The following is a 21,260-nucleotide window of genomic DNA, read 5'->3' as shown; positions in this document are numbered from 1 at the left end:
TTATCAAGCATGATCTTAGTAATTAAAAATTTAGACAAGACGTGACTTTTAATTGTTTGATATAGGAGCTGGTTTGCCGGAGTTTACAGCTTGCTTAGATTGAAATGGCTACAACTTCAATTAAGAGTACAAATTCTATCGTCCTTCAAGAAAAAAAAACATAATAAATAGATAAATTATAAACACATTTTTTAATCAATTTAATCGAGATTAATTTTCATCTTTTTCCCTATCAAATTGATGGAAAAGTAAAGTTTTAAATGTGAATCAAGATGGTAATTTCAATAGGCAAATTATATGTTATAGATAAAATGGAGTAAGAATTTATAGCTGATGGATTTTACTGATTAATCCGGCAATTAACATTGTCTCAATTTTTCAAGTTTCCATCCGACTTAACACGCTTAATTTATATATAGTTGATTCTAGACTTGGGCATTCACGAACTAAAATGAGGAATTTGTATTTGATGACCCTCATTTAGGAGATCAACTCGAAATTTGGTCTCATTTTAAAAAGTCCAAAATTTAGCCTTCTACTAATGTCATCCATATGTGAAGGTGCCTATTTAATCTTACGTCATCCACATGTAAAAGTATCCATTTGACCTCAGGCCTATTTCTAGCTTCTCACTCTTAGCTCCCGCTCCTTCGTATTGATCCTCATAAGACAACTGCAATATTTTTCTTCAAATTTTCTTTTCATTTCAGATTCTTCTCATTTTCTTGCTCCCACTCCCCGCTCCCCGCTCTCGCTCCTCTCCCCTTCATCTTGTTCTTCATCAAACACACATGAAACTTTTTTCGTTGAAAAAAAACTGCAAAACGAAGAATAAAATGAGAGAAAAAAAAAAGGGCGACAAAAATAGAAATCGCCAGAGAAGAAAAAAGGAAAATTGCTCATAGGACGTCGTAAATGAAAGAAATTGCTGAAAACGAAAAAAGGAAAAAACAAAGGAAAAACGAAAAAAAAAAAAATAAAGACTGCAAATGAGAGGAGGAACGTAGAAGAAAGAAGGGTTAAATTTGGTAAATTCACAGTATGATGACATGGGCAAAAGACTAAATTTCATTTATTTGTAAAGACGATGCCAAATTTAAACCCCTAATAAGATCATCCGTACAAATTTTCCAACTAATGAATGCAAGAATATATACAATTGCCATAACAAATCTGAAGAGAATTGCTATAACAAAGGACAAACCGTTGAGAAGAGATACGAATTAGGAGGTGTTTGGCTCACAAACATGAGTTGAATTGAGTTGATATAGTATACCAACTCATTGTTTCACTCACCAACTTTAAATGTTGGCAGACTTGAGTTAGTATATTTTATCAACTCACCTCAATTCTCCCTTCTTTCTATGTTTTCAATGGCTCTATCTATCAATCACTGTCACACTCAAAGAACTAACTTTGGACTCCAACAACCACCTCCAATGACAACTCTGTCGACTAACTCTAGACTCCAACAACCACCTCTGATGACAATTTCGACGACGAAATNCACCTCCAATGACAACTCTGTCGACTAACTCTAGACTCCAACAACCACCTCTGATGACAATTTCGACGACGAAATCTAAACTCTGACAACCACCTCCAGTGACCCAACTCCGACAACCACCTTCCCACTACCAACTCTGACGACCAATTGGCTTTGACAACAAACTCCAATGACCAACTCCGCCAACCACCTTCGTAGGCTCCGACAACTACCTCCGACTATAAACTCCTATTAAAATCACCTTCAATGATAACATTTGAGGGAACAACTCTGACGACCAACTCGAGGCTTCAACAACCACCTTCGACGAAAAACTCTGACAACCAACCTTAATACCACCTTCATGCGACTAACTTCGGACTCGACAGTCACCTCCACTACAATCTCCAGTAAAAAACATCTTCGATGGTCAACTTCGACGACTACTTTCGCCCGACCAACTCCGGGATTAAAAAACCACCTCCGATGACAAATTTCGACAATCAACTCTAGTACACCTTCATGTGACCAACTTTAAGCTTCGACAACCACATCCGACTACAAACTCCAACAAAAATCATTTTCAATAATCAACTTCAACAACCACTTCTGACTACTATAAGACTAATGATGGTTAAAATATGTTGTAGGGTTGTTGATTATATATAAAAATATATTATTTTGACTACATTAGTTACAATATTTATATGTAGTAAATTCACATATCAAATGAGTGTTAAGAATATTTAGATGAAAAATATGTATGTAGTTCAAAAGTATGTAATATATAACAAAAAAAACCATTAAATGAAAAAAAAAAAATTCCTAAAACATTTTTCAACAAGAATCAGTGAAAAATAAATATTTGTTCTTTGATGATCCTTCAAATTTAAAAGAAATGAAAGTGAAACTATTAAAAGAAATGTTGTGACATTCCATTGGTTGTTATGACGATGGTAGAGATTTAATTAAAAAAATTCACAACATAGTAAAAATATAGAACAATAAGAAGAAGAAAAAAAAGATGATAATGAAATTCATGGAGAAAAAATAACTAGAATCAAAAGTTTTGATTTCGCTTTAGTTTCTCATTTTATTTAATCATATTTTTACAAGAAATGTAATGAGTTCATTATTGTTCATTGCCCAAAAAAGAAAAAAAAAGTTTTAAAGATTAAAAGAAAAAAAATTACAATCCATATTTTATTCAAACAAAGATGAGTAAAATTATTAAATAAAAAAGTTTCAAAACAAAAATAGTAATTATAAAGACATATTATTGAGTTCAAAAAACTATATCAAATACCCAGATATATATATATCAAATACCCAGATATATGAATTCAACCATGCACATCAAACACAGAAACTCAGACCAAATAAATTTTATATTCCAAACACAGACATGTGAACTCTACAAACATATAAACTCCAAGTATCTTATCTCAACTCAGTATTCCAAACCGCCCTTAGCGACATTACAAGGTAGTCTCTTGAGGCAAGCTATTTAATAAAGCAAGAAAAATTTTAAATTTTCCAATAAACATTTAACATAATTTACAAAAGTAACTTGGTAAAAGAATTAATGTGATTACATATTCCTTTTAATATTTAGGTGTCTCGTGGATAAATAATTATAATTAATGTTAAAATTTTTGAGGACTTAAAAAAAAAAAAAAAAAAAAAAAAAAAACCAAAGCCTTAATATGACGTCTGAAAGCAGAATAATTCGAAGTGACTCGGACGCTTAGAAATGCATCATGCAAAAAGACGGCTTCAGAACACTTGTAAAGTTTTTTTGGCCTACGAGTTCTGATCTAAAACAACTTTAAAAGCATTATGGGAAGTATAGAACCAAACCTGGAAAATGATACACTAGAAAACACTTTCGACTTATATGTGCTTATAATCAATTTGTTTCAAGTGTTGGAAGTTTATCAAATTTAAATTTTACTTTTAAAGTATTTACCAAAAATGAACGTATATAACTGAGACGAACTTATTCTGTCGACGTTGAATGTATACGGAAACTATTATGATGGTAAAAAAATACCAAGATGTATCAAACTCACTCACCCTTAATCATAACTCAACTGATGAAATTCAATTGGTCAGAGCTTTTTCGCCATGGATTCAAATCTCCTACGAACCTACAATTAAAAAGAAACAAGATAAAACAAGGAAGAAGAGGATCAACCAGAAAGTTTACAATAACCGTAGGGCAATAGTAGTTTTTAAAAAAAGTACTAAGTACCTTTTTGTTTGAGAAGAAAATTATTTATAGCCACCCCCCCTTCATCTAACTAACCCAATGGAATGGATTGTCAATCATTCCTCAGTTATGAAGGGTGGAGAAAAGAGTCACAACTCTAGATTCTATAGAAGTACAAGAAATGAAGACTATAAGACAAATACTGGACATAATACCCGTTTCTCGAGACAGTCTTCACCGATAAGATTTCAAAGTTCTGCTCGCTACCCCAACTGATCACCATCGATTACAACGTATTTCTCATACAGAAGTCAGTTGTGATTCAAGAAATCCGCAAAATTCCCGAGAACTCATCCGATAGGTGAGTCGGAACATAATGAAATCTTCCCACCTAACCTATGAATAGAAACAGGTAAGACTAGCAATACTGTGATGATATATTCGCTTCGAATGTTTCTGCATTTCTGCTTCTCAAACATACAAGACACTGAAGCAAATCATCAGCGAATTGCATCAACTACCAGTGCAGAAGTTAGATTATATTTGATCGTCGGAATAGTTAACAGCAAAATCCCAATAATGACCAACACCGGCATCGGCAAAAATCTTTCGAGCAGCTGCCTCAGTCATGCATTCCTGGATAGAGAATCTATTGAAGCTAGATTTGGCAACACTTCCTTGCCATACCAATGAACATTTGTTAACGGGCCTGTCATCATTTTCCTCCTCTTCCTCCTCTTTCACAGAAGCGGCCCAATTTATACGCCTGAGCATAAGCTTGCCATACCTCTTGATGGACTTGCTTCCCCCTTCAACGACCAGAACACTGATGCCATCACATATCACAGCACATCCAGTCAAACGGTTCTCTCTAGCATTAACATCGACTTTAAACCGGGCCTGTGGGTGTGATAAATCGTTGATCTTGTAAACAGACACAAATGTCTCAAGTGAATTTGAATCGTCAAAAAGTTTACGTTCTTTCTTCTCGCGGCGCTCTGCAGGGGTAAGTTTTCGTGCAATATTTCTATCTATGTGAGCTTGTTCCCTCTCAGCAGCTGCAGCACGAATCTCTTTCTCAAGTTTAGTAGGATCTTGGGTTGCTTCTGAGCCAAGAACTTTCATTAAATTGCTCATTTTAACTTTTGGTTTAGGTGGTTCTATCAGTCCTTGTCTGATCATCTCCTGTCTATCTTTCTCCTTTGCTAGACGACGCTGTGTACGGAGTTTTTTCTGCTCCTTCTTTGTTAGCTTTAGGGGTTGAGGAGGCGGGGGAGCTGGCTCTGCAGGAGGTTCAATAGGACGAGGATGCTCCACATAAATGGTAATCTTATCCTTCCTTAATTTGTCATCAGCCACAAAACCATCTCCCACATCCTCGTACGTGCCGGAATGCAAAAGCGGGACATCCCTAGGTATTTTTTTTTAAAAAAAATTGTATATTAGAATTGAATATCCGAAGACAACCCAATATAAGCTACAAATTAACAAAATGCTAGAAAATTAAAATGACTATGGCAAGAGGAGAATGGGAAAAGGATGTATGCAGTTTTCTCAACTCTTAGCTTACAGTCGTTTAACTAATAAAATAGAATACACAAGTTCAAGAAATACCATAATAGAAAATATCAGCTTACCACCACTCAATTTCAGGAATTGGTTCTTTTGTTTTTTCCTTCATCACTCTCTCTGATACCTCGATCAGATTCGGATTTATATCAGGTGCAGCCTTTGCCTTGGCCAATTGTGCCTGTTTTTCTTTTCGTTCTTTGGCTTGTGCCTCTCCAAATTTACTCTATAACGAAAATATAGGGAATCTTAAAAAGTACGTAAACAGTCTTTTACCAAAAACAACTATGAAAGAAACAACAATAAGTACCTTCAATTTTATGGTTTCAGCCTCCTTAGACCATTTCCCTTCCTCAACAAACTGGAAACTCATTCTCTTTGGCCTCAGCAGTTTAGTTTTATTTATACCCATTCTCTCATCAAAATGAGGGTTTGAATCTGGATCCACATCAAGTTCAGGTTTAAGAATCTGAAATGCATCCTTTTTTTGCTTGTTGATATTAACCTGCGGATTTAAAAATATATACAAGGTCAATCCATTCAAAGTTCAATGTTAATAAAAGAACAAAATCTCCAAAAGAGATGTAAGTTCATTCCAAACCTTAAGAGTGCTAAGGTTGCTGGGTTTGGTTATATTGACCACATTTCCTTGTTCGTCAATTTCCCTGCCAAGTGCATCAAGACGAAGAACAGGGGCCTTGGTTGGCTTCTGTGGAACAGCAACGTCTGTTGCTATGTTCCCTGGAAACAAATTTATGAGAGGAGCAAACTCTGGATCCTGGCGAAATCCCATCCTGGCAGCGAGCTCTTGTGCACGTTTGACAGCTTCAAAATGGGGTATAGAGGTAAGGCCAGCTGGAACATTAATCCCACCATCAAGTGCATTGGCAGCAGAAGGTAATGTCGATGAACTTGATGCTACCCCAGTCGAAAGACTCGTAGCATCATTTGTAGTTGGCAATTGCCCCAATACACCAGCTGGTGGTTTAGGTTTCTCCTCCAATTTCATAACTGAGCTACTTGCAGAACTTGAACCCCCAACCTTCTTCATCTACAAGATCAAATAGTAACACGTGATACACAGAGGAAACACCCAATACACACATGCACGTATGCATCCATATATATGTAAAACAAACATCTGAGTGTGGGGGATAATAGCTAACATGGATCAAAGTACCACTGTTGCCTAACTTACCAGGGGAATTTTCTTCAACTTCTCAGCCAATTCTTTCTGCATCTGTAAAGCTTTCTTAGCTTTTGCTAAAGCATCAAGAGAGAGATTTCCACTTTTCCCAGCAGTTGCAGAAGTCCCATCTGTACTAGATTTTCCATGAACCTCATGAGATCTGGTAATACTAACTCCCTTATTTTCATTTGTGGTAGAAATTGAAGATACCTTGATAGGAAGGGAATGACTAGGGTGTATCAAATTCTGTGGCACACTTGTTGATGACATATCAGTAGGTTCCACCATAGATCCCTGCAAGATTATGATGTTAGTTCCTTAAGTTCACTACTAGCCTAGCACTACCCAAAGGCATCATAATCATGGAAGAATTTCCTCAATATTATAGAATTAATCCATGTATACATATTAAAAATACAGATGTAAACAAGGTACAAATCACTATGGGGAACCTGTGTGTGCGTTGTAAACCAAACAACTAGCATAGTTACAAAATATGTCAGCTCTTACATCCAAGAAACGTCAACTAATGCTCAGTCTCACTCCCGCTTCAAAATAATGGCTAGAAGATTGCCAAGATGCTTAATATACCAAAGAATGAAAAAACATCCTGACTTGGACATAAACTGCTTGAAACAGAATACAATCACCTCAAAGCTTGAACTTAGAAAATCCATTATGGTGTAACTTTAATTAGCATAATTTAATCAAATAAAATTCTTGAGCTTATACCATCTATCAACAGCACCATATTACAATAAGACTTGAGAACATAATTTGTTCGCAACTAAACAATTCAAGATCCTATGAATAGTACACATCCTGGCAATTACAATTCTTAGGCTTCATAATGTCTATAGAGAGATGAGTCTTCCCACACGAAAACCAACTCTCAGAAAGAAAAATTCAAGCCAAAAGGTCACACAATGACAATAACACAAATAAATACATCATAAGAGACAAACTGCTTCATTGAAGAAACAAAGAACAAATGAGAACACCATAACGGGCCAACACAATCACATTATATGTGTGTGTGTGTATTCTGTCAGTTCTAGAAGATAAGGGTTTAGTTACTCTCTGCCATTTGGCTCTGAAGGATATCCCTTCAGATACAATACATTTACACGTGAATCTCTAAAAGGGAGGAAAGAAAGGAATGCCAAGCAGGGGAATTAGTTAGAAGGAATATTAGTGTGAGCCCAAGCCCATTTAGTGACCTAAGCCTAAGGGGGAGGAACAACCGAAAGTGGCAGAGAAGAGTGAAGTCACTCGTCAGCAACAGAAAGAACCTTGATGTGTTCCGAACAGATAAAGGAACTCTGGAAGTCTCCTCAAATGTACTTTGTTCCATTTCATAAACAAGAACACTTTCCCCGCCATTGATGATTGAAAACAACGTGAAACTAGATTGAATTGCCAAATGAAATGTAAAGTAAAACACAATGCAATCATATATGACAGAACTTGATTGCTAAGACCTATTTGATAACCATTTGATTTTTTAAAATTTTATTCTTCTCGCAAATTCTTAATCAAGGTTTTCATCATCTTGAGATTTTGAAAAGCCTCCTAAGATTTAGACAACATAGAAAGAAACTAATGGAGAAAAATGGTACTTATAGGCTTAATTTTCGAAAAGCAAAAACAAAATAGTTATCAAACAGCTCCTAGTGAATGCTGGTGAACAATTGTCGGTTTTAAATATCGATGCCAATGCTGTATGAAGAAATTATACTAGTGTAATTCATTAAGATAAAATGTAGCATTTGCAGTATGGAACTTACATTCCCCAATGACCCTTTTTCATCAGTGGTGCCTCCAAACTGAACTTTCACATCCCCGACGTCCCCCTTGGACTTTAATTCATTCACTTTCGCATGCCTCTCATCAACATTTCCACCATTATCTTCTTCCTTTACCCGATCCTCGAATCGTTTCCTCTCCCTCCTTCCCCTACCACTCAAATTTGCTTCCTCATCTTTCTCACTGTCAGCAAATCTCCTCCGCTCCTTTTTCTCATCCATCTCAGCTCCATTCACTTCATTTCCACCTTCCGAAGCCCTAGCCCTCTTCTCACCGCCATCAAACCTGTCCTCACTTCCTCCCCTCTTCTTCCTCTTGTTTGAACCTACAGAATTGTGAATTGGCTCCAACGATCCTTCCCGTTCACGCTCATCTTCTGATTGCTCGCGCCTCACCTCGCGCAGCTTGCCCCGCTCTTCGCTGCCCGCTCTCAACCCTCTCGGCTCATTCGACCGCTCTCGCTTAGACGAATCCCTATCTCTACTTCTTTCTCTCTCCTCCCTAAGATCATGAGACCTTTCCCGCTTAAAATCGCGGTCTTGGGAGCTTCCGCGCTCATCGGGAGACCTATCACGCCGATGTTTGTGTTCGCGCGGCTCATGCGAACGCTCACGCTTCGAATCACGGTCCGATCGATGGTGCCGCCGGCGATGGTGGTGATCGGATTCACGATGCTTTTCATCCTTGGAGAAATGCTTTTCCTCGGTATCTCGACTTCGATGCTTGTGGTCTCGATCGCGTTCTTCTCGAGAACGCTTGCTTGATTTCTCCTTCTCGGAAAGCCTATCCATTTCCAGGGCTCCACAGCCTCTGAACCTGAACGTCCTTCTCCTTCTTCTTCTTCTTCTTCTTCTTCTTCCTCTTCCTCTCTCTAGGGTTTCGCTCTATCTACTCCTGATGAGTGAGAGAGCTCGTCCGGGCCGGATGGGCAACGCCATTGCGGCTCACGTTTATGATGAGAGGTTTTAGCGGTTCTTATGAACCGGTTCAATTGGTTTATTTGTGACTCTTGAACCGTGACATTCATGTTCTTTGCCCACCGCCACTCCACGCGTTGGAAAATTTTGTGATAATTGCAAGCTATCCAATTTTTTGGCCCAAAATGAAATTTGTATTTTAAAACATTTTTTTAACCTTTTTACTTAGGTCATATCATCGAGAAATTATCAAAATGAATTATCATACATGTAGATTACGATCTTACTCTCGTTATTTTTTACTTTTTTATTTTCTATTTCGTGATGATCAAATGTTACAAGACAAGAGAGTAAAAGTGAAAAATTAAAGCAATAACGAGAAATGAGATGTAGAATAAAAGATCAAGAATGAAAACTGACAAAGAGAAGAAAAAAAGAAGCGAGAGTAAGAGCATGAGCCCAAAATGTTATCGGGTGAATATGGTAAGTTACTACAATAATAATATTGAGGAAAATTCATATAACCATAGTTTTTAGAGTGGACCGAATCTCATTTGAAATTTGGGATAATTTTTTTAGATCATTCATAATAAAAAAATATGAAAAAATTATTATATTATAACACTATAGAAAAATTATTATATTATAACAATAGAGATACTACTCTCAATTGCCTCATCATAATTATTTAAGAATGAGAAATCTTATAAAACACAAGCAGTACCATGTGAGTACTAAAAAACAAATTCCTCAAGGCAAAATTGGTCTCTTTCAATCAAAATTTAAAATTATAATAAATTTATTACAAATTTTGAATTTTGTTTTTTTTTCTCTTTTGAAAGAAGATTGTGAATTTGGATGAGCATAATTTAGTGAACAATTTACTTGCCACCACTTCAAAGATGTATTGTTAAATCTTCTATGCTAAACTACTAGGGTTCAAGGTTTAATAACAATTGTTCACAAAATTGTGAAGGAAGATCTAAACCTATAACAAACTATTTCTTAAAGAAAACCCCCCTTTTAACAGATTATTAATACTCTAACTACTAAATTTATGTTGAAATTAACTCCAAAACTTTGATAGTCTTTTTTCTTTTTTTAAAACGTAAACCTTTGACAATTATATTAGTTTCTAACTTCTTTAAGAAAATTATAACATTCCTAGATTATGAAGTAGAGTTTAATGATTTTTTTTTTTTTGCTAAATTTCCCCCCCCCCCCAAAAAAAAACTCTTGAACTTCGTCCCTAAAAAATACATATTGTAATATTATTTTTAACCTTTCATAAAGACTCCAACAACCACAAACCACAACATTTTAGGTCACCTTCATATGCCTGTTTTCTCATTCAAAATTCTAAAAGATTTATATTTTAATGAAAGTTTTAAAACATTTATGGAAGCTTAATGGTAATATTACCACTCCTGAAAGATTGTGAGTATTTTTCAAACAAATGACACTGTTACAAAGTTACTTTTTTTTATTTTTTTGCAATTTGCCAAAAAATTATAGTAGGGAAAAATACACTCGTTCTATTCAAGTTTAGACATATTGTTCTTTAATAATAACAAACTATAAATTATAGTACCATAGTACATTTCTAGATATAGAGCTATATTAACTAAATAATAACATGGTATACGCATTAGATTAATATCGTTTTGATTTAATATATTTAAAAAAAGAATAGACAATTGGACAAAATAAATAGGTATCTTACTTGACTTTTTTTTTTTTCTTTTTTGTGGACAAGGTTCTTAATATCTATCTTTTTTGTCATATCCCTCGAGAGGAGAACAAAGTAACTCATACTATTGTGATTTTGACTTTCTCTTAAAATAATGAGGAGGTTAAGTTGTAATTCTTCTTGTGTGTGGTTTGTCTAGAAAAGAAAAACCAAACACATATAAAGAAAACAAAGGTTATTAGTAGTAAATAAACTTATTTGCTATCGAACAGGTATAGAATTTCTTCAACTGTTTTGTTTTTCAAAAGAATTACATAACATTAATAAGGAAATTTGGACAATCAATCTTTTCAATGTTTATATAAAGTATGTATAAATCAACAGGCACACCTCTAACAATATGAGATGCACGATAACAGGATTGAACTCTTTCACTTTTATACAAAATATACTGATGATTCGTGTGTTCTCGAATACCAGAATAAGAGAGTAGCCTATCTCATATCTTCCTTCACCATTTGAGCAAATACCTTACTCATCGAAATACCAGCGATATCGACCGCGCTTCCTGTGCTGAATTGAGTCGTCGATACGCTCACCTCCCAGTGGTTGGAAAGATCAGGTTGTGATGATGATTCCTTTCCACGAGGAGACTTTTCATCCCCTTGGAGTTGGAGTGCACACTCCAAATTCCATAGAACGTTTCCCATCGTTGGGCGATCCATGCCACATTCTGCCAAGCATTTCTCGGCTGTCTCTACATATTTTTTCAGAGATTCTAGCTTGATTTGCTCGATAATGCGAGCGTCTACAATCGCCTCCAGTTGATCTTTGTCCTTCCTCCTCATTACCCATTCAATTAAATTCACTTTTTCCCTTGGAAGAGATGGATCAATGACAGGCCTACCGCAAAGGACTTCAAACATAACTACCCCAAAAGAGTACACGTCTGATTTCTCGGTCAGTTGCTGTGTAGTTAAATACTCAGGATCGAGATAGCCAAAGCTTCCTTTCACTGCTGTACTTACATGAGTCTTGTCGAATTCGGGGCCAGTCTTCGAGAGTCCGAAGTCTGCAACTTTGGCCATGTAGTTTTGATCAAGAAGAATGTTTGCAGTTTTTACATCTCTGTGAATGATTGCCTTTGTGGAGCCAGTGTGAAGATAGTGAAGTCCTCTAGCTGAGCCAATGCAAATATCAAGTCTTTGTTTCCAGCTTAAACTTGGAAGTTCTGATCCATACAAATGGTCCTTAAGCGTCCCTTTTTCCATATACTCATAAATTATGATCATCTCGTTTTGCTCGTCGCAGTACCCAATCAGAGAAACTAAATGACGGTGGCGAAACTGGGATAACATCTCAATTTCCGTTCGAAACTCCACAAGACCTTGCTGGGATTTAGAAGTCCCTCTTTTCACTGCCACTTCTGTGTTGTCCCTCAACATTCCTTTGTAAACTTTCCCAAACCCACCAAGGCCAATGGCTAAACTTTCACTAAAATGATCTGTAGCTTCCTGAATAGCTGCAAGAGGATATCGATAACCGATTTTTGAGTTCGAAAAGGCAACAGATCCAGTGATATAGTTGCTTTCTCTACCATTCAGACCAAAATTTTCCTCTTCCTTCAAGTGACGAACAAGCGCTGATCTCCTTCTTCTGCACAACACAATGACAAGAGTGGCCAAAACAGCAATAAGAAGCAATCCAGCAACCAAGCCTGCTATGAGACCAACTTTCACACTGGAACCTTTCTTCGAGTTTAAACCAAACGAGGGTTCATCGAGGCTCCTCCGAGAATCACTTATTTTCATGATCTCGAGCCCGTTAAGAATGGCAGTCGAATAATCATGAAAACTGGTAGGGCCAACACTTATTTTGAACTTAGAGCTGTCGATTGGACTGGCTATGGTGTCCAGGACATAGGGTGCACCTGGGATATATGAAGTGAGATTATCAAGATCAAGATGAACTTTAACCTTCCATGAGTTAACATAAACATTGAAGACCATTGATCCAGGAGGAAGATCAATAATATCACAGAAATGATAACGAATCAGATAGTCATATCCTGGATCGACGTTGAATGACCACGATACATTGGCATTAGAATTCACATCCGCATCAGCTCCTAACAGAGTTGCTGTTCCATACACGGCACGAGGAGCCTTAATTTCAGAACCTTTTGTCATATTCACCTTTGTGAGATTTGACACAAACTTTCCAACAACCACCTGATCATTATGCACCAAAAATTGACCATCTGCAACCCAAAGGCGTGAGAGAGTATCCACTTTTGGAGACACGGTTTCATTGCCCATATTCACTCTAGCAACTGTCTCCAATGCCCTGTTCCCCAAACTATTTTCAACATTCTCAACACTGGAGACAGTAAAGGGAATCAGTTCATTAGGAACAGAAACAACTTCTAAGGCATTGATGAAGGCAAATGAATTCACCATGGGAGTAAATGTAAGACCAAGATTACTGGACGTGACATTCAGAGAATACTCCTTGATTACCCAACCGATGTTGATTTGAAACTCTTTGAGAAGGGTGATATTTTGAGCAGAAACTGAGAATCTGGCTAAACTTAAGTTGAAGGTCCCAGAGACAAAAGGGTAAAAGTAGAGGCGGATCCAGTGCCTACCCTGTTTCTTTATTTTGAAGTTGTATTGGGAAGTTGATTCAAATACTTTTGCAGTTCTAAATAGAGGTGAGAATAAGTCTAATTCAGATGAACTAGATACTTTGCTTGTAGTGGAAAGAGATTTCCCATGTGGGTTGGAATCATCAGACAGAAATAGACGATCTCCCACTGTATTATTGGAGGATGATCCACAATCAAACAGATAATTATCATCAGGAGTGAATTCTGATGAGAGAGAAGATGATAAACACAGAGTACAAAGAATCCAGATGAGAAAATTGGCATTTGAAGCTCTCATGGCGGCAGCTTTCAGAGACAAAATAATTCGAGATTTACAAAGAAGATGATCAGACTACAGAAAAGAAGTTGAAAGAATCAGATTGAAACCAAACAAATCCGAGAAGACAGAAGGAAATTCCAAGAAAAATAAGTGATCAATGAGCGAAAGAATCAATCATCTCAGAAGGAAGCCGTTATTGTCCGCCATTAAAGCAAGAACGAGAAACAACCCAGAAGCAATTTCACTCTTATTACCAATCAACACTGAATAAAACTCAATTCGATCGAACAAATTCAGAGATGGAAGTCGAAAAATCAGATTGGAACAAGAAAACTCCAAACGAAACGAATCCAATTACCAAATATAACAAGATCCCAGAAGCCAATTCTCAGAAGAAAAACAAAAACGAAGTGAACAAGCAAAAGAATCACCTCAGTTCACAAAAAGGAATCCGTTACCATGCGCCACTAAAGCAAGTACTAAGAAGCAACCCAGAAGCATCTCACTCTTAATACAAATCAAGAACTCCAAAAACTCAAGTCAATGAAGGCAATCATAGAAGCCAGAGCGATAAAGACAGATTAAAGTTGGTTTGATTCAATTTCAAAGCAGCAAAAAGCGAAACAATAAACAACCCATCACGTTATGTTTTGACAAATTCACAGAATACGACTGAAAAAGCCAAAAAGGAAATGGAAGGATTGGAATTGGATAAGCAAGAGTGGGGTCAAAGAAATTTGAACGAAGAACGCGATGGAATAGAAAGAGGAGGACAGCTATGGCGATCTGTGACTCGAAGAGAAGGGACTCGAAGGCCCACAGTTGGTGGAACTGCCATTGTTAGGTATGAAAATGGCGGAGAAGCTTCGTGTTGGTGCGAACAGTGGAAAGGATATGAAGGAATATTTTTGTCCGCCAAAACAATTAAAGAAATTCTATTTTTAAATAATAATAATAATTACTTCTATTTTGGTTTTACTTTTCTTCTTTTGTTTAGAATCAATCAACGTCTATAATCTATCTCAAAATAAATAAATAATCAATGTCTATATTCATTTTCTTTTTCTTTTGTTTGAATATTATTTTATCCCTTCACAATATTTAGGTCTATCACTTAAAATTTTTTCTTTTAATCCTACTACTTTTAAATGTTAAATGTTGTTAATTATCGACTACATATCTCTACAAAGTTTTTGTAGTTTTCTTTTTTTTTTTTACAACGTATAAGATAGAAGGATCAAACTTCCGACTTCAAAGTTGATGATACAAGCACTATGCTAGTTCACTTATGCTCATTTTAACAATAAATTCATATGGACATTGTACCTTTAAGATGTGAGTTTTCGTTTTATATGTTTATAAGATTTTAATATAAATTTTATACGCAACGGATAATTGTGACTACATTATAAGAAGTTTATATTTGTATAATATTGAGTTGTACTAAAGTTGTGACAAGAGAAAAAAAAATATGATAATTAATATGAATGAACTAAAATGGTTGTCAATATATGCATAACTCAATTTATTAAGATAAGTATGGAAGTCATAGGTTCAAATCTTCGACTTTATATATTTTTTTAGTTTATTAAATGTAAAGGTTTTTTTTAAAAAAAAAAAAATCGTTTTTTAAAAATATATGAATCAAAACTAACTAAAGTAAAAAATGAAAGTACAGCAGTGTTCATTTTTTTACTATGAAAAGCAAACATTGAAAAAGTTGGAGTAGAAAAGAATCAAGATTGGGAAATTAAGGAGAATAACAAAAGAAAATAATAGACCTCTAAATGAAATAGTTTTCATCCTCAAATATAAGAAATAAAATAAAAATGGTCTTAGGTTCCATTATATCTGTGACCTATTTGATTAATTTGTCTCTTTCTATTCTCCCATCATGTTCCAGCATTAATTTTGATTAAAAAAAAACTTATCAATCAAGCGTCATAAATCTGAGTTGATAATAATTTAGTTCTTGTAATTTTAATTTATAACCATTTGGTCTCTAAACTTTAATACGTAACAATTTAGTTTGAATACTTGGTTATTCTTAATTATCTAATTTCATAAAAAATCTCTTCAAAATTAAGTGTCAATTTTTATTATTTAATGATCTAGTTTTTATAGTTTATAAAAAATAAAATTGATGCCAACAAGAATATAGCTCAATTCGCATAATGTTTATACTATCGACCTTGAGATTAGAGGTTCGATTTCCCATTACACACTTTAATTACAATACCTCTGCAAAAATATAATAAAAAAATTCTATTTGTTACAATTTTTACTATTTTACATTCATCATTTTTTAGAAAAAATCTAAAAAATATTTACATTTGATAGCAAAAAATTCAAAAAGTGTTTGTACTTTTGAAACTTTTTGCCATAAAGTATAAATTTTTTTAAATACTTTTTTATATTTAAAAAGAACTAATTTTTTTATTATTTATTACATTGTTTACTATTTTTTTTCTCAAACTAAAATAGTTTATCCCTCAAACACATAATATTATAATCTAAACTAAAAGGTTACTTTCATAAAAATTTAGTGATACAAAGTGTTTTTCTTTTAAAACTATTATTAATTGATTTTGAAATATATGCTCCATCTATTTATTTGTTTGTTTATTTTTTCGTTCTCGTTTTTTTTTTTTTTTTATTTGATCTACAATCTACTCCCAAGGATTTTGATTCCTCCAAATCTTTTGATTGTAAGGGGGGAAACATTATTCTACTCAAGTTTCAAATTATATTATGTTATTTTAAATGCATAAGTTTTTTTTAGTACAATGTGGAATAAAATGATAGGAAGTGTTCATGGGTTGGATTGGGTTTGGTTGAAAGACTTTTTAGACTAAAGTTGTAGATTTTTTCAACCTAAATAATCCTTATTAAAAAAATGAATCCAACTCAACTCAACCATGAAATATTTGGGTTGGATTGGTTCACGTTAATCGGGTCATTTATTTAAAATTTTGTTTTAAAACTAAGTACAATGTAAATATGTAAAAATCTAATTTAATTATTTTCATATATTGAATTAAGATTAACAACTCAATTTTAATTTATATAGTGATTTTTTTTTCTAAAGTGTAAAGAAAATACTTTTTAAAATTGTTGAAGGACAAATTATTCAAAAAAATTTGGAATTAAATAAAATTAAAATCAATATATGTATAAATAATTGTGTTATAAGTAATAAAAAAATATATTTTAAAGTTAATAATAAATTCATATTGGTTTGGGTTATATTAGATGAACCGATGAACCAACCCAACCCATAAAATTTTCATTTATTCGAACCCAACCCAACCCAACCCAAATGACTTGATAACCCAACCCAAATCGCATGGATTGGGTTGGATTGATCGGTTTTTTTTTTTTGTCATCAGATTTTTTGAACACCCCTAATTGGAACTATAACTCTCTTGGTTATTAACACACTCTATGTCATATGAGTTAAACTCACCTTTTACATTTTAAATGTATGATTGAAGCATTTAAAAAACTCAAATGTATAATTTAAATCTACATCTTATGTTACATGTACTTCTATATTATAGATTAATTTTTATTTGAATGATAATTAACAAAAAAAAGTATTATTTTAGATCATATTTACGCATTGATAAATGTAATTAGTCAGTGATAATAAAAAATGTGGGCATTAGTTACGTTTACTGCACTTTACCGTGAGAATCAATTGTGTGCCTCGCTCTACAAAGTTTATAATCATATACAAGATAATCTTATACACCCAAAAAATTCAATCATCTCATTCTCAATGATTATTACGTAAGACCTACAAAATCTCGTCGACTATCCATTATCTAACATTTATCTCTAGATTCGTACTCATACAAATGTCAATAATTTATATCCATAATCTATATCGATATTAATATCCACGATAAAAAAAAGTAGCAGATTTTTCCACTTTTATTTTATTATTATTATTTTTTTTTAGAGATTCAAATCCATCAATGATCTAAATCGATATCAATATTCATAATTAAAAGTTAACATTTTGTTCCTTTTACCCATTCAGTTTTTAAAATTATACATTTACTTTTAATTTAAATATAAAATTTTGAATAAGTAAATAATAACAAAAAAAAGTTTTTTTTTTTTTGTTTTACCATATGTGAGATGGAGAAATCCAACCCCAAACTCTGAAGTTGATAGTACATGTACATATAACTACTATGTTTTAATTAAGGAAAAATTTCATAGATAGAAAAAATGTCAAACTATTTAAAAAAAGAATAAAAAAACACATATAGACTTCTAACAGTGTCATCACATATTTTCATGATAGACTTTTATCAACTTCTATAATTGATAGACTTCTATCAGCGTATATATCAAAGAATATTAAATTTTATTATTTTGTGTAAATCATTTTCCTTATTATTTTTTTTTTGAAATCCCTTTAATTAATTCGAAATATAATAAAGATATCTTGATAATACTCTATTCTTTTAATTACGACAACCTATTTGTATTAAACATCATCAAAGTAATTGATTCAATTACTATTTGTTTTTATTACGATTAGACTAAATTATCCTTGTGGGTGCGTAAACATTATCTTAATTCAATTTTTAAATTGTAACTCATAGGTCTAAAAGTTTATATAAATATTATTGAATTTTTTTTAAAAGAAAAGAAAAGAAAAAAGAAATAACAGATATTATTGTTATTATTAATTATTAAAAAAGTAAGAGAAGTTGTCAGTGTCAGAATTGCGAAATAGCGCGTTTTTGCTAAAGCCACTGGCCGCGGCATTGTGCTTGATTGATGGTTTGATACGGAAGGAAGATTTTTTCAAATTTATTTATTATTTATTTTTTAAAACTTTGTAATTTATTATTTGTTTATTTTCAAATGAAAATATTCCAACATACACCTTTCCAAGTGTCACCTATCACAATGTCATTGTTTTTTTTTTTTTTTCTTACTTATTCCCCATTTTAATTGCGTTTTAATCAAGTTACAATTTTTGTACTAGGATTGTTTTAATTGCATTTTAATTAAGTTACAATTTTCGTATAAGGGTTGTTTGGGCCATGAATTTGTTGCAATTTGCTGTTATTACATCTGAGTTATAATAGTTTGTGGATTATAGTAGTTAATGTTTGACGTATAAAATATTTTAGTATCAATTATAATAATATGTGTTTGAAATCTAGATTATTTTAGCATGGATTATAATAGCCCATGTTTGATGTGCAAATTATTTTAGTATGAGTTTTGATTTTTTCTACTGTTTTTTTTATTATACAAGTAATTGTATGTGACATATCATATTTTGTCAATCACATAAATTAATTGAACTTATTTATTCATATGTGCATATATAAACTAATTAAAGTATATATCCGTGATCAAGAGATAAAAAAATTTTAGGACACTCAAACTTATTCAATTATTGAAATTGAACCCCAAAACTAAAAATAATCATTTCGCTTCATTTTTTATACGTCCTCACACACTTATATGTCACTTAGTTATATTCGTTTTGGCACCCAGTTTTAACAGTTATAATATATACGTTTGATGATTTAATTTTTACCACTGAATGTTTGGAAGTCCAATTTCTATCAATACATAAGTTTGATGGTCAAAATATTACAATTATATAAGTTTAAGGACTCAATTTCTATAATTGAAAGTTTGAAAGCATAACCGCAATTTTCGGTATACTTAGAGTGATTTTTGTAATTTTTCCTATAATTTATTTAATTTCATTTTTTAAAGAACTAAATTGCCAAAAAAAAAAAAAAAAAAAAAAAAAAGTATGAAAGAGAAAGGAAATAAATATATTTTGGGTATAGTTTCCATTTGGTCCTATGCTTCAAAACGTTACACAATATAAACTCGTCGCCAAATGTTTCAAAATGGTCCTTAGGTTTTTTGGGTCCACCAAGTTTATTTGATTTGCTATACTCAAAGTGTTTTTATTGATGTCAAATTACTAAAAAAAAAAAAAGAAGATTATTGGACACTATGAACTCGTCGCCAGAGTGATCGTTGTAGTTGGTCGCATAGACGTTCGTCAGAGGTGCTCATTGTTGGATATTTATAGTGAAAGAAAGTGAAACTTTTGGAAATAATCGAAACATATAAATTGATTTAATTGTATAGATTAAATTAATTGTTTAGAAACTTTCATATTGGATTGAAACTTTAAATTAAGATGATGTTTCATGTATAAGTTTAACATGTATGAAAGTTAAATTTGTAGTTTCTTCAATTTGAACGAGTTTATATTTGATTCTGATCAAGTAACAACTAAACTGAGTTAAATTTGAAAAATGTTTCAATTTAATATTTATTTGGTTTTATTTTGTATTTTGGAGAGTTACTAAGTTACTGGTCTATAAATAGCAACTTAGTTATTCATTTATAGCATCGTACTTCAAATTGAAGAGTTCTCTCATTTCTTTATTTCTTTATTTGACTTGAGTTGAGTTGAGAGCAAGTGTCCAAGAGTTCTGCCAGATCCGAGTAGTTCGAGATTGCAGTTCTATTGGAGTTAATTTTTGTATCACGCTAAGTCAATCATCGTAGTCTACTTGCAGCCCATCCAAAGTAAATAATTGTCTTTAGGACAACGCCTATCAGAAGCGTGCCTCGACTATGTTTTGAAACTTCAAAGGTTTTGAGGTTTTTTAAATATTTGATTATTCCATATCTAAGCCTTATTATATCATCTGACTCACGTTTGAGGTTGAATAGTATACATTGAATGAACTATTTGTAGTTAAGGTGTAATTAGTTTACTTGTGTATTCAATTATATATCATTTCCCCAACAATCGTTAGAGTTGGTCCTGAACAGGAGTCGTTGGAGCTAGTCCTTGAAGGTGGTTATCGTTGAAATTGGGGTCGGAAGAGGTCTAGAGTTGGCCGCTACCAAAGTTGGTCGCATAGGTGATCGGTGAGAGAAGATTGTTGAATTGGCCATCAGAGGTAGTCATTGGAGTTTGCCACCCGAGTGGTTGGAGGTGATCTTTGATGAGTTGGTCGGTAAAGTGATCGTCGAAATTGGTTATCAAAAGTAGTAATTGGAGTTGGTCTTTTAAGAGTTTGATCATCGGAGTCAGTAGTCAGTGGGTGGAGTCACTGAAAACATTAGAGACAAGGAAAGTTTATATTTTTACCGTTGAGTTATAAATAGTTTTATTTTTAACAAATCGAGGGTTAAAGTTACCCTTACTCCCTATTATTTTACACACGCACCACAAACCCTTAGTGGGCTATTATAGCTCGTTCAACCCGCCTCAAGTTGGGCCCCAAACACCCCATTAATGTTTAAATATCCTTTTTATTATTTAAATTATTTTTATTTTGCTTTCAAACTCTAAAAATACTTATTTTTAATAATACGAAAAAAGTATTATGGTATCTAAATTTTGAGTCTAGTTTTAATTTAATCTTTATGTTTTTATCATAATTTTATTAT

The 21,260-nt window shown here is 33.3% G+C and overlaps 2 protein-coding genes across 6 annotated transcripts; both read right to left on the bottom strand.

Moving 5' to 3' along the window:
* Positions 1 to 444: 444 nt before the first annotated feature.
* LOC120082096 (protein RDM16) lies at positions 445 to 9,202 on the bottom strand. Of its 5 annotated transcripts, none has more exons than XR_005483038.1 (8): positions 8,244 to 9,202; positions 6,466 to 6,750; positions 5,869 to 6,318; positions 5,578 to 5,772; positions 5,336 to 5,493; positions 3,741 to 5,109; positions 3,563 to 3,636; positions 445 to 817 (listed from the first exon to the last, which is right to left on the bottom strand). XR_005483038.1 is itself a non-coding variant. In XM_039037322.1 (7 exons), exons 3-7 carry the CDS (start codon positions 6,505 to 6,507, stop codon positions 4,236 to 4,238), a joined length of 1,719 nt encoding a protein of 572 aa, XP_038893250.1. In that variant the 5' UTR covers positions 6,508 to 6,584; positions 6,667 to 6,750; positions 8,244 to 8,301; the 3' UTR covers positions 3,691 to 4,235. The 5 variants fall into 5 exon arrangements, 3 of the variants coding, with proteins under 3 accessions (XP_038893250.1, XP_038893251.1, XP_038893249.1); XR_005483039.1 differs by having other exon boundaries at positions 3,914 to 5,109; XM_039037322.1 differs by lacking the exons at positions 445 to 817; positions 3,563 to 3,636 and having other exon boundaries at positions 3,691 to 5,109; positions 6,466 to 6,584; positions 6,667 to 6,750; positions 8,244 to 8,301.
* Positions 9,203 to 11,149: 1,947 nt separating this feature from the next.
* LOC120081421 (probable receptor-like protein kinase At2g39360) lies at positions 11,150 to 14,698 on the bottom strand. The gene has a single exon (XM_039036269.1). The coding sequence runs from the start codon at positions 13,812 to 13,814 to the stop codon at positions 11,364 to 11,366; it is 2,451 nt and encodes an 816-aa protein (XP_038892197.1). The 5' UTR covers positions 13,815 to 14,698; the 3' UTR covers positions 11,150 to 11,363.
* Between the last annotated feature and the right edge of the window lie 6,562 nt (positions 14,699 to 21,260).

This window comes from Benincasa hispida, chromosome 7 (genome assembly GCF_009727055.1).
Source record: "Benincasa hispida cultivar B227 chromosome 7, ASM972705v1, whole genome shotgun sequence".
Classification (NCBI taxonomy): domain Eukaryota; kingdom Viridiplantae; phylum Streptophyta; class Magnoliopsida; order Cucurbitales; family Cucurbitaceae; genus Benincasa; species Benincasa hispida.
Note: the sequence above shows the minus strand (reverse complement) of the source record. Positions and strands in the feature narration are given on the sequence as shown.